Below are 14,144 nucleotides of genomic sequence, written 5' to 3' on the forward strand. Positions count from 1 at the left end.
TGTGCTGTCAGTATCAGAAATGTATTTGGCTGTGTGTTGGGGATGGTATTTTTATTACACTCATCTGGATAGATGCTAGACTTGATAGTCTTGTATCTACATAACTAGTACTAACAGTATGTTTTCTCGTAATCTGGTTAAAATTTAAATTAAGGAAGGCATACTTCACATCCCTGGCTTACACTTACCTTCCAGATAATCAGTTCCTATGGGTATTCTGCTGCATGAGATATAGCCAAGTGCTGTATTACAAAACAACTTGTAAACAAGCCAGCAGAGGAAGACCAAAAGTCCATTAAGCCCACCTGTTTGTTGCAGTGATCTTCAGCTTAACCATCCTTCCCAAATGTAGAGAGTAAGGTCAACAAACATGAATTTTAGCATAACTCTAGAAATCTAACATAAGTAAAGTTTACATTATTATTTTCCAAAACAATACTCTAATTATTGTAACTATTTGCAACTTAAGCTGAAGTATAGTTCTTGTATCTTTTTAATACTATAACAAGGAAACAGAGACAGGCATTGAGAATCATAGTTTTCTGTTCAGTACCTCATTAGAAGTGATTCCACTATAACATTGCAGTTTAACCATAACTTTCATCTTTAAAGTGAACATTCACTTAGCTTGCAGAAGTACTATAAAGTGACTAAGACCATAATTCTGAACCACAGGTATCTGTGATAAAGCTGTAGAAATATAGTAATTAATATTTATGAGATTTTAAAAATAAATTAAATTAAAATGCAAGTAATTACATATATCTATTTTCTGCTGATGTGTTCTAGGTGGCTTTGGTGCATTTTCTTCCCAATATCCAAATCTGTGTGAGGGGAAGTCAGCCATTGTGTTCCAGTCTAGCATCTCTCAGCCCTGCCTTTCCACAGCAAATATTGCACTGACACGAATTTTTCCTTACCTATACCTGGGATCACAGAATGATGTGCTAAATAAGGTACCGCAAACAGTTTGCAGTCCAAATGCTTAACTTAGCATGGCATACTAACCCGCACTTGATGTAACTGACTCTGTGTTTCCTATCCATGCATGTTTGCTGTGCCAGTGAATGCAGTTGTTTTAAAATTCTGTACAACAGTTCTATTATTTTCTGTTAATGCATCTGCTGTATAAATTATTACATATAATTTACTTAATTGTAAATTATAAATTGGGGAAAACTTGCAAGACTCCTTATCATTATGGTACACTAGTGCGTGTGTGTGTGTGTGTGTGTGTGTGTGTGTGTGTGTGTGTGTGTGTCTAACATGTGCGGGCATGTGGACGTACACATCACATATATTATACACAGATATATAGACAGGATTTAGGCTATATATCCTTAAGAGAGAGGGAATGCTTTCCTCATAAAGATGTACAGCCTTGCAGTGAGAATATTAAGTAGTGGGGCTACAGTAGACTTGCATTGTGCTTGATGGTTTTTGTTGATCCATACAAGTATATGCTAGTTACTTGTATGTTTCCCCTATCCATGAGGGCCATTTGTGGCAAACTGGGGTGAATTTGTTGTTACCTATCAATTCATCCATGTTATCTTTGAATAAAGTATGGGAAGTACTCTGCTTTATGTGTTGGAGAAAGCGGTTCCATAAAAGCAGAATACACTGTGACACAAACTTATCACTCTGGCTTGTTCTGCTAATTTTTCAAAAAAAGATCAAGGTCTCTTAAGTGGTTCATTCTGACACAAATGAACTTCTGAATAACTAACAGGTCTGACACAACAGGATCTGCTGAGGTTCTATATATGAGGCAGAGGTTGCCTCTCAGTAGCCTATACAAGGTTAAGAAGACAGACAAGGCTTTGAGATGGTCTATGCAGTTTTTACAATTTGGACTCTTGATTTATTTATTTTTTGTGGTAAGGAAGTGTTGTGGTCATTCAAGCTGTGGCAAGTGTTTGGACAGGTACATACAAAAAGAGGAATTATTCTCAATGATTGGCCTAATGAGTGCCAAGTGCAGAGGAACAATAACATCCCTGGATCTGGATGCCATACCCTTTTGTATAAGCTTTGTGATGAAAATACTTCCTTACAACAGTGGATACATGATGGTCAAAGTACAGTGCACTGACAATACAGGTTCCCAGATCATTAACTACATGATCAGTTTTCAAGGAGTTGATGTCAATGTGATACTTACTATGGGAGTCATCCTTGCCAAAGGATATAATTATATATTTCTTGGCATTTAGTTTCAGTCCATGGTTTTGGCACAAACTTTTTGTCTGAACAAACTCTCTTGTAGGATTATGGTGTCCTGTGGTGGGGCTATGATGGCACCAATTTTACAGTCATCTGTAAACTTGGTCAGTTGCAATCCTGTAACATTATCTTTGACCTCTGAGAATTAAATGCCAAAGAGAAGTAACCCAAGGACTGAACCCAGGGGAATTTCTCTACTTCCTCTGTTCTATTTGTGAGCCATTTGCTAACCAATAAGTTACACAGGGGTTAGCATTTAGCTGGGAGAGTTTATCAATGATGCCTGAGTGTGGGATGGTGCCAAATGCCATTGCATTGTCCAGACAGGCAATGTGTACTGATTTTCCTTGTCCACTGCCTCAGTGACCTTCCCCAGGGTTCAGTCCTTGGGTTACTTCTCTTTGGCATTTAATTCTCAGAGGTCAAAGATAATGTTACAGGATTGCAACTGACCAAGTTTACAGATGACTGTAAATTTGGTGCCATCATAAGCCCACCACAGGACACCATAATCCTACAAGAGAGTTTGTTCAGACAAAAAGTTTGTGCCAAAACCATGGACTGAAACTAAATGCCAAGAAATGTATAATTATATCCTTTGGCAAGGATGACTCCCATAGTAAGTACCACATTGACATCAACTCCTTGAAAACTGATCCCGTAGTTAAAGATCTGGGAACCTGTATTGTCAGTGCACTGTACTTTGACCATCATGTAGCCACTGTTGTAAGGAAGTCTTTTTCATCACAAAGCTTATACAAAAGGGTATGGCATCCAGATCCAGGGATGTTATTGTTCCTCTGCACTTGGCACTCATTAGGCCAATCATTGAGAATAATTCCTCTTTTTGTATGTACCTGTCCAAACACTTGCCACAGTTTGAATGACCACAAGACTTCCTTACCACAAAAAATAAATAAATAAATCAAGAGTCCAAATTGTAAAAACTGCATAGACCATCACAAAGCCTTGTCTGTCTTCTTAATATTGTGAATGTGGACACTCCTCCGCCTTTAGTGCTTTGGTCTTGGTTTGGTGGCCAAAAGGTGTGGTAAGAGTTGCAGCCTGGTATTGCAGGGGTGCTCTCTAGAGCCTTGAACCAGGTCTCAGTTACTGCACAGATATCAATGTTCTCCATTTTTAGGAGTGCCTAACTCACAAATCTCCTGCCACAGAATGCACACAGACATTCTACTGTAGTTCTGTAGATATTGCCATTGAAAGACTAATCCATCTTTTCACCACTTCCAGATGACATGTAGTTGTTGTGAAACAAATCAATTAGTTCTCACACGTTGTGGTTACTCTTAGCAGAACCTTGTATTATTTTTGTGGTTCATTACAGTTATCCACAATGCTGTGGGGCACTATGAGGAACTTGGTTTCCCAAACAGCTGAGTGAGCTGATCATTACTAGATGGCTTGAGGGCTTGGATTTACTCTGGCCTGTGGGATTCTGCACGTAGCAGTATGTGGAAACACCTTGATTATTTCAGAGTGTTAAATGATTTGCTTTTAAATGCTCATAATACAGCTATTCCATTACGCACACAAAAACACACACACACACACACACACACACTAAACCTATTTTAGTTCCCAGCTTATTTCAGTTGAGAGAGTTCTTCATTTTCAATTCCCTAAAATGTATAGCACCATCTCCCTTTGGGATGCTGCTTTTGCAGAGATGTGTGTGTTTGTGTGTGTGTGTGTGAGCATGTATTGGTCCAACGTTGCCTGTGTGATGTTTCGCATGATGGGGATTCTGTCTTCCTAGAGTTCTGCATTGAATGTACACCTTACTGCAGCTCTCTGCTGGAAGCAATATTTCAAATGGGTTTAGTCTTATCATGTGGAAAATAATAATTTTAAAATTTCTGTAATTCAGGGATCTAGAGGTATGCAGAGACAAGAATTCACTGTAATCTTATATCTTTTTGACTGTTTTCCTTCCAGGATGTCATGGCTGAGAATGGTATCACCCATGTACTCAATGTGAGCAACAGTTGCCCCAAACCAGCGTACATCCCTGAGACACACTTCCTGCGCATTCCTGTTAATGACAGCTACTGTGAGAAAATTCTGCCATGGCTCAACAAAGCTGTAGATTTCATAGGTAAGGTGATCATGGTATACTATAAAGTGGTTCACATGCCCAATGTTGCATAAAAAAAATTACTATCTGTTTGCTTGTTTCCCAACTTTTTTCTATACTCGAATAGTCCAGATCCCAAATTTGCTGGTTTCAGGACTCTATTTTTGTTTTTACATTTTTACGTACGTTTTTGTCTACACCACTAGACTTAATCATCGATCTGATGATGAAGTCTACTGGTGTAGACAAAAACGTATGTAAATTTGGAGCATTTATGCAGTTTATGTTGGTTTGAAGTGACATTAAAAAGTTTTTTAACTGCCGACCATTTCTAAGAGGTTTTTCCAGCAGCCTTCACATTTTATTGTGTATACAATGTAATAAAAGCCCACATCTAATGAAGTCTTTTCAAACGAAAATGTAATACTGGAGGCGTTAATGTTTTTTTGTTGATTTGTTCATGATTACAGTATTTACTTTTGGATTAAAGCATCTTACCTGACTACTTTCTGTCGTTTTATTGTTTCACCGGACCAGGGTACCTTTTGTGTTTACTATATGTTCAAGTTCCTTCACTGCAGCTGCTATCCAACTTCTACTCTTGTTATACTGGTCTTGGGCATAACATGAGTTAATAAAAAGAGTTTTGATATTGGTGTTAAATTTACTCAAGTATAGTATAAATTTCATACTGCCCACAGTTACGGAATTAATATGATGAAATATTTAAATGTAGAGAACATTATGCTGGATATTATCTGCACCCTACTCAGAAGATTGCCCTTGGGAGAGGCCTCTTCTATGCAGTAAGCTATACAATTGACATTTGTACCAGTAGCTGACAGGGTCATCTCAAAGTGCACTTTGAAGAAAGAAAAACTTTGTTGTTTATGCCTATACAAACATAACATCTGCTTAAAGTGTTTAACCTTCTTTGAGGTTGTGGGTGTAGTGCTTAATATGACACCAACTAGTGAGTCCTTAATCCTAGTGGAATACAACAATCACATCGGATAAGATGGAGACACTTGGAGAGGCAAGGCTGAGAGGAGTAGCTTTCCTGGCCTGAGCCCCAAGTGGAGAATTGTTATTGAACTTCTGTGCTAGTAATGGCTCATCCATGATGACCACCTGTGCTACTAATGGATTATCCATTATGACCATCCATGCTAGTCATGGCTCATCCATGATAACTATCCCTGCTAGTAATGGCTCATCCATGATGACCATCTGTACTACTAATGAATTATCCATTATGACCGTCCATGATAGTCATGGCTCATTCATGATGACCATCCGTGCTGGTCATGGCTCATCCATGATGACTTTGCATGCTGGTAATGACACATCTATGATGACCTTATGTGCTGGTAATGTCTCATCCATGAGGACCATCCATGCTGGTCATGGCTTATCCATGATGACCATCTGTGCTTCTAATGGCTCATTCATGATGACCATCCTTGCTAGCAATGGCTCTTCCATGATAACCATCTGTGCTTGTAATGGCTTATCCATGATAATTACAGCATTTGAACACAAGGGTGCTCATGAGAGTACTTTGCACCAAAGCCCTTTTCATCAAAGGTTACTGATAACTTTGTCATCATTGCGTCAGACAGGAGGCCACATTTCTGTGTAGCTGGGTCAAGAGAGGTACAGAGCTGTTAACTGACCACTACTTGGTGGTGAGTTGGGTCAGATGCATTAGACTGTAAATGGACAGACTTTGAAACCAAAACATGCTGTGAGGCTGCCCTGAGGACACTTAAAATACACTTCTGTACAGAAGAACTTTGACTTCCATCTCCAGAACAGCCACTCCTATATACAGTGGGAGAATGGATATGGAGATCTAATCAACTGTAGTCAAGACCTCAGCAGTTAAGGTAGCATCAAGGACCTGCAACTAAAAACTGGTTTGTGTTTACCATAGTGATAACCATAAGACCAAATGCTGAACACCAGCAGGTTAAAGAAAGAAGACTTCTGTGAAATGCAGGCTGGAGGATCTGTGGGTATAACTGATAGGTACAAAAAGAGAGGAGCTTGGCATGCCCATTTAGACTGTCTTTTGAATGGCTTCAAACAGCTTCTGGCAAATCTTTCAGCAATTCAGGAGGAGGAGGAAAATCACAACCCAGACTGTTCTCAGCTGAGGTGGAGAAACAACAATCTTTTTTGAGCATTACTAGGAGGTGGAAGGGAAGATAATGTAAGAAAGTCTTTAACCCAGTGGAAATGCCTTCCTCTGATAAAGAGGCAGAGTGACAGAAGCAGCTAGTGGGAGTGGGCCCATTTACATAAATGAGGTCACTGCAGTAACTAAACATTTCTATACTGGCAAGGTTTGATAGTGGATGAGATCCAGCAAGAAATATTAACAACTTTAGTTATTGCTAATATATCATGGTTATATGCCATTTCAAAATGGGGAAAGTACTTCTCTGTTGGGGAACTGGGGCTGTGACCCCATTTTCAAAAGTGGAGGCATGATGATGTGGTGCTATTATGAATAAATCATGCTTGTCAGCTTCCCTACAAAAACATTTGGGCAGGGTACTGGGAGGGAGAGTTTATCCTCATGTCAATACCCTAATGCAGTAGAAACATTATGGATTATTTCCTAACTGGGAAAGAATAGATCAGCTATTAAACTTTGCACTCATATTGGAAAGATTGAGAGAGTTTTCCAGTAGAATCTACATATCTTCTGTGTAGCTGAAGAAGGCATATGACCATGTGCCACAGAATATATTGTAGAAAGGTTACAACAATATGGGGTTTCAAGGCCACTGCTGTCAGCCATTCTGATCCTGTATTTGCAAAATAAAGTTTATGACTATAGCCTTAACATTAAGTCAGATACATTTGGGATTGGCGTAGAACTCCAACAAAGGTGTCTTTTGTCTCATCTAGTTTATTCTGTGTGTGGACAGAATATGAAGGCACACCTGAGGTCTGAAGATGATGTTTTATTCTTAACTCTAAGTGACTGATCACTAGCATGCACTGTTATGGCTTTGTTCCAGAAAATCACGGCTTGCTTTCTGCAGGTGCATGGGAACTAGCTTCCCCAGGTGGAATCAATTAAGTATCTGGTCTTTTCAAGAATGTGAGTAAAAGAGATTGGATGACTGACCAGTGCATGGGGGCAATGATTGCAGCTGTGGTGTTGAAGTGAAGAGCCAAGTCAAAGTGGAAAGCTCGCTGATGATGAATTATTGATCAGTCTATGTCACTGTCCTTGTGCATGAGCACAAGCCTTTGAGTAGTGATCAAAAGGATGAGGATACAGATTCTAGTACTGAAAATCTGTCTCCTTCTCAGGGTTACCATGCTTAGTTTCCATGACAGAGTGAGTTCAGCAACCCGGAAGATCTCAGAATAGAACCACTGTCTTCTGGGTTGAGAGGAATCAGCTGAGGATTTTTGTGCATCTAGTACTGATACTGTTTGCGCACCTTGAATGGTAGGTATAATGGACACATTCTACATGAAGGATTCCCTATATCAGGCTCATTATATGCTGGCAAGCTTATAATAGTCAGCTTGCCTGATAATGCCTTGGAGTCCCACAGAATAAACTGGAGAATTTTGCTAAGTGTGGTCTGCCTGCTCAGCTCATTACCACTGTGACCTCAACAGGATAAATGATCTGTCATTTTATTTTTCAATCCCATCAGCACATTTGGTATTATTAACCACCCTGCTCTGCGTATGGCTCGGGGGCAGGATCTTGTATCTGAAAGTCCAATGGTATGATTCTGATGCAGTTATTTAATCAACAGAAGATACTCCTTAAGATGTTTTAGGTGTTATTTATTCTTCCTTTGAGAAGAGGAATGTCATTTTATTTGCTGTTAACATTTGTCCAATATTGATTCAAGTGTGCATCATTATTTTTTACTGATAATTATCTTAGCTGGTTTGATTCTTTTATGTTTTGGGGAGTTTTATTTAAGTCATATATTTCCTTTATTTCAAGTAGACACCAAGTTTAACTATATTTTCCTTTTTTAAACGTACTTAATCTATGTAACAATCCATCATCATATCAGTTAGTGAAAATAACCGATACTGCATTATTTAATACAGATGATTTTTATAAAATAGCCTATATATCATAACATTGTTTATTTAGTAAAAATGATTTTTCATACAATAACCTACATATCATGACAGCCTTTAAGTTGAGAGTACAGTGTTACTGTTCTAGGGTATATTTCTGACATCCATTGGTTATACATTATTGCATTATGTGCACTTTAACTGGCATACTTTTTCATGAAGTAGAATCAAACTAAAGCTTTGTTTGTTTATCATTCTATTATTTTCTGTCACTTCATCCTTGTGTTATTGATTTGTTCACCTTTATAACAATTACTTCCACAGACTTTTTTCATTTGTATTTATTACATGTATTAGAGCCTTAACTCAGAAGGCATTTTTTAAGTCTATGCTTTTATCTGCTATTTCATCATTCTATCATTATTTTTTTCAGCTTTTCTTTGGTATTACCTAGACATAGTAAATCTTCATCCCAAAAGATCCCAGTGTTTTTAAAATGTTGCTTTTTTATTTATTTCTACAAAATCTTCCAATAAATGCACCTTTGTCTGTTTTTAGAACAATGCAGAAAGTGTATATATCAAAATGCTTCTTTATAATAATTCTTTTCATGTTCTTTGGATATTTTATCGCTATTATAGAAGACAATGAAACAAATACAATACAATGGTTATGGTGAACAAAAAGTTAGAAAGAAAAATCAACAGCATTTAAAATACTTCCTGACTTAATTAATTTTACATATTAAATAATAGTTATGCAGTATGTGCAATTTTCACTGCCATACTGTGATGTTGTTATTCTGAGTCAGGACTTAAATGAAAATTATGCTGAAGGATGATGAATATGGAAGTGTAGCAATTAATGCATATTTTGGTTTGTTCCTGACATAATATGTGAGATGCTAAATCTTCCACAGACATTGCAATACAGAGATGGAAGTAATAATCTTAAATATACCTGGCAGTCTCATTTGCATTTACTGCATGTAGATTATGATCGAAAAGCACATGAAAGGTACCTGGGACAGCTATTTGCACTGATAAATGTGACAGCACAACACAGCTATAAATGTAAAAAGGCATAGATTAAATATATCTGGCCATGAAAATTAATTCAAACAGTCTAGCTGGACCCTAGCTATTTTTTTTTTGCTCACTTCTGTTTTCCCACTGAAATGTCTCAACAACACTTATGACGTCTAACATATGCAAACATATATGCTGTTTGTACATTGACATTAAGGGCATGCTTTCTTATATTCTCCTTCACTAGCAGATGACTGGGTATCTTTGTGTTTAATGTGCAGATAAAGCAAAGCTGTTAAATGGGAGAGTCCTTGTTCACTGCCTGGCTGGTATCTCACGCTCTGCTGCCATAGCAATCGCCTATGTCATGAGGACTCTGGGACTGTCCTTAGATGATGCTTACAGGTAAAGGAGTTTCTCATAGATAATCTTTATATTACAGTCTGAATATGTACTAATCTATGTTGAAACTGCCTGTTGTGTATCATAATGAACTCCATTACATCAACTTTAGTACTCTGAAATCATTTTAGTGTACCTGTTCCTTTTTTCCTTTAAGAACTCTACTGAAAAGTATAACTGGACATTTTGTCTTAGATGGCCTAAATTTTCTGTTTGACCTTTACACTTAGATAAATCATCTGTTATGTATGGTGCAGTTTCAATATTACCTACATAGGAGTCACACACCAAAAGAGACATTTTGTGATATTTATTAAATTTAATTCTACAGAAGCCTAAAAATAGCAGTAATGGAATATGCAACCCTCAAAACAGTTCTATTACAATAAACATGATTGCAGTACCCGTGCCACTTCACACTGTGTCTCATTAGCTGCTGATGAAAATTAAAAGATGCTATTTACAGACCAGAAAGTTTGTGTGACTGAAAGCCTGTGTTGGCCAAGCCATCAGATTTGTACTCTTTTTGGAAAAGGAGTTGTATGATATCAACATGAAAGGCACAGTACAATGTCATTATGGGGAGAGAAGACATACAGTTTTATTATGGAATGGGGGCTGTTCTGAAGTAGGTATAAGCCATAATAAATGAGACGTCTTTTCTGATTTTTTTTTTTTTTTTTTTGTAGATATGTTAAAGAGAGAAGGCCTTCTGTATCCCCCAACTTCAACTTCCTGGGCCAGCTGCTGGAGTATGAAATGACTTTAGACCTGAATCTGCCCCCAGCATTCCTAACACACTCGCTCTCACACACATACAGTCTACTGGACAGAAGACCGCCTGAACATAAGTGTGTCTGGGAGCATAAGGGAGTAGGAGGCCCCAGCCACTTTATGCAGACAAGTTTCAAGGTGGAAGACACTGACAACTCAGCAGAAGTGGAGGTAGCGCTTGATGGCAGCAAAGTGGCTGAGGATTGTGAGGAAGGCTCATCAGGAGTCAAATCACTAGAGAACAAACTCTGCAGTTTAAAGGTCTCAGAACAGAGTCCAGACCCTATTAGCATGAAGCGTTCCTTCTCACTGGACATCAGATCAGTCTATACTTCATCCTCTTCTACAGTATTGGACAGGCACACTGGTTTTTACCATACTGCAAAACCAGCAGAGACTGGTCCTGCCTCCAAGCTGTTTGGATTCCGAAACAGAATCTTTGGCTTTGGACTTAATCTTTTTTCAATGTTCACAGATAATACAAAGACTGCAGAACTGCCCACAGTCAGGGATGATGAACAAGCCAGTGGGCAGTTGTGGTGTACTATGCAGGCAAGCAGTAACCACAGCAGGCTTGCCCCTTCAGTTTGTGCTGCTAAAGTAGATCAGACAAGGACTACATCTGATCACCAGATCACACATGTAAGAGTAGTTGCAGAAGAGTCACCACGGCAACCATTTGTACTCAGTATGCCTAGCTGCAAGCAGCAGGGCTTATTCAGTCGGGATAATCATTCAGACATAGTAAATCCTCAGAGAACTGTTTCTCCACTACCCTTATAAAAACTGCTTTGTTTTAAAGGCATTTGTATTTATTTTTAAACATGTACAAGAAAGCAGTAAGACTTGGCACATTTGCTTCATACTTATATGAGTGCAGCTTTCAGTACAATTATCATCTGGTAGGCAAGGCAATAGCCAGCCATTTGCGGGATGATAATATTGGCTTTGGAAGAAGTGAGTTCTACTGATGACAGTGTTTACAAACAATAAGTGTTCTCTGAACAGGCCAGAGGTGCTCAGTCTGTGGTCAGAAAGGTTTTGTCTATTTAAACAGAAGGCATACCTGAAACAGTGAGTGCTGATGTTTACAAGAGCATTTCTTCCCTCCCGTTTATTTTACATTATGACCACAAGAAGAATGGTTTATATCCAGCCGCAAAGGACAGAGAAGAGAGGACTTAAGGTGGCCAAAATTTTGCAAAAGAAACAAAACAATGAAGCACTGTACAACAGCTCATGCTTTTTTTTGCTTTACCGTGGCTGGACCATTGGAGGAAGAGGGGTGATTTCTTTTGTATTTTTACATTTGCAAGCATGTTTGTTATTTATAAAATCTGTGCAGCAAATATTGTTGTCCATGAAGTGTATAGCAGCTACATTTGTTAACTATCAGAATTTTCTGATTTTGTTAATCTGTCAAGAGATTGCCTATGTTGTATTGAATTTATAAGGTTGACAAAAGCAATGGGTGCCCATTTCTTACTTTGATATTCCTCTCAGATTTTAGGATGTGAACAATACGTTGTGACTTGCTGATGACTGCAAAAAACAAAGCTTGAATCAAAGACAGCAGCAAAGATTGATACCTTAAAATTAAAAGATATGATTCCGTACCACTAAATCTGCCTACTACTTTTGATTGCATTAGAGATCTAGACAGATGACCTAGTCTGTCTTCACACATATACCTCTCAACCTGTTAGAGCAAGAAATCTGGACAAAGGCACAAATAATGGGGGGACAAAGGCCTAAAAATAGGGACACTTTTTAAATATTGCTCTTACAAACTTAGAAAGTGGAACGAAAAACACAATACAAACTTGAAAAACCACAAAGGCAGGGGTTTACTCCAGTTTTTGTTGGAGTAAACCCTTGCCTTTGTTGTTTTTCAAACTTAGAAAGTGGATAGAATAAAAGGTTATGCATTAGCATGAATTTTCTGAAGGATGTGAAGTCTGAAACTCAAATGTGTGCCATTATTTTCTGATTTCAGTCCTCAATGATTTTCCAGAATACCACAATTTTATGAGACACAGACCAAAAATCTGGACATTCTGCTAAAATCTGTACAGTTGAGAGGTATTTTCACATATGATTTGCTATCCTCATTGACGTTTTGTTTGCTACATTGTTCTAGACAGCATCAGTTCTGCAATGATCAAAGCCCTTTAAGTACCTAGAAGTTCTAACTTAGTATTAGACTGCCCTTGGGTTCTGGTGTTGAGTTTCTCAGAAAGCCCTACATAAAATCGTTGTATTATGTTTTGACTTCAAAATCAGTAAAAGATAGTTTGGGGAATAAAGTACTTACTAGGAATGGTATTGTGAATTGTTTCAGTCAAACTAACGACTGCATCCTAAAACATTTTAGTAATGCACACCTATAACAACTCCTGTGCAGTTTGCCATCACAATACCTCAAAATTGTCTATTGCTCTTGGCACCGAGACATTGCTTTCACCTCTCTCTCTTTTTTTGCACGGATAATGAAGTGGAATATGATTGTTGAGCTACACAGGGAAACCCTTTCCCTGCTGTAGATTATTTTTCTGTCCTTTTCACATTAAATTGTGAGAAACAAAACATAACAAAAAAGAAAAAAGAAAAAAAAGGAAAAAAAATGTAAATGGATTGAAAATTTGACACAGTGAAGTAATTTGTGTTCATGATCTTCTTCCTTCTGTCCTCGTGACGTCATTTTGAAGTTAAAAATCAGGGAAAGCATTGTAACTGCAAGAGGCCTGTCTGGGAGCTATGTCATTTGTGATTTAAAGTTTTCTTAGGATGTGAGGCCTTGATATTTCCTTATGCCTTATTTTCTCAGAGGTGTTGCTGCACATGAAAAAATACATCTTGTCATATAATAATATTTAAGTTTAACTCTAAGTATTTGAAATATTTTGAACCAAATCAGAATCCAGAATGTTATTGGTCTGAACATCTGTACTCTCTATAAGCTGCCACATATAAATGACATAAAAAGTCTGAAATGCTACAGATTCTGCAAATAGATTTATTTATTTCAAGCTGTTTACATCTTGTCAAACCAAACTTAAGACCTCACATAGTAGTGAACAGGAAATTTTACCTGTGATATTGTGCTGTGTACTGAGAGTGGGCATGTTTGCTGCACAGCTAGGATGCACTGGGATACAACTCAGTGGCAGGTCAGAGAGACAGGATTAAAATGGAAAATTCACTACTGTGTGAGTCAATGGAAATCTTTGACACTTAAGAAGAAATGTATAAGTCAACTGAAATAAATGGCACTTTTGAAGGGTATAATGTATTTAAAACTCACTTGAAATGGATGGAATACTAAAATGGTATAATGTGTTTAAACATAATTTGAAATAAGTGGAATGTTAAATTTATTCAAAAGTATTAAATTAATAATTGTTTGCAAAACACAGTGGGCGTGGGGTGACACAGTGGTGCAGAAGATAGTGTCACCTCACAGCAAGAGGTTCCCTGGTTTAATTCTGGGCTGGGGTGCCTTTTGTGTGGAGTCTGCATGTCCTCCCTGTGTTATTGCGGGTTTCTTC

The 14,144-nt window shown here is 37.9% G+C and overlaps 1 protein-coding gene across 1 annotated transcript in view; it reads left to right on the top strand.

Annotated features, from left to right (window-relative positions):
- LOC122811479 (dual specificity protein phosphatase 8-like) overlaps window positions 1-12,540 on the top strand; it is an 80,646-nt gene extending 68,106 nt beyond the window's left edge. Inside the window, exons 4-7 of the mRNA XM_044083342.1 lie at window positions 790-956; window positions 4,183-4,342; window positions 9,702-9,825; window positions 10,512-12,540. Of these exons, the coding sequence (XP_043939277.1) occupies window positions 790-956; window positions 4,183-4,342; window positions 9,702-9,825; window positions 10,512-11,379 (1,319 nt within the window). The 3' untranslated portion in view covers window positions 11,380-12,540. The remainder of the gene's footprint in view (window positions 1-789; window positions 957-4,182; window positions 4,343-9,701; window positions 9,826-10,511) is intronic.
- The last annotated feature ends 1,604 nt before the right edge of the window (window positions 12,541-14,144 follow it).

This window comes from Protopterus annectens, chromosome 9.part0 (genome assembly GCF_019279795.1).
Source record: "Protopterus annectens isolate FY-2018-M chromosome 9.part0, PAN1.0, whole genome shotgun sequence".
Lineage (NCBI taxonomy): Eukaryota > Metazoa > Chordata > Ceratodontiformes > Protopteridae > Protopterus > Protopterus annectens.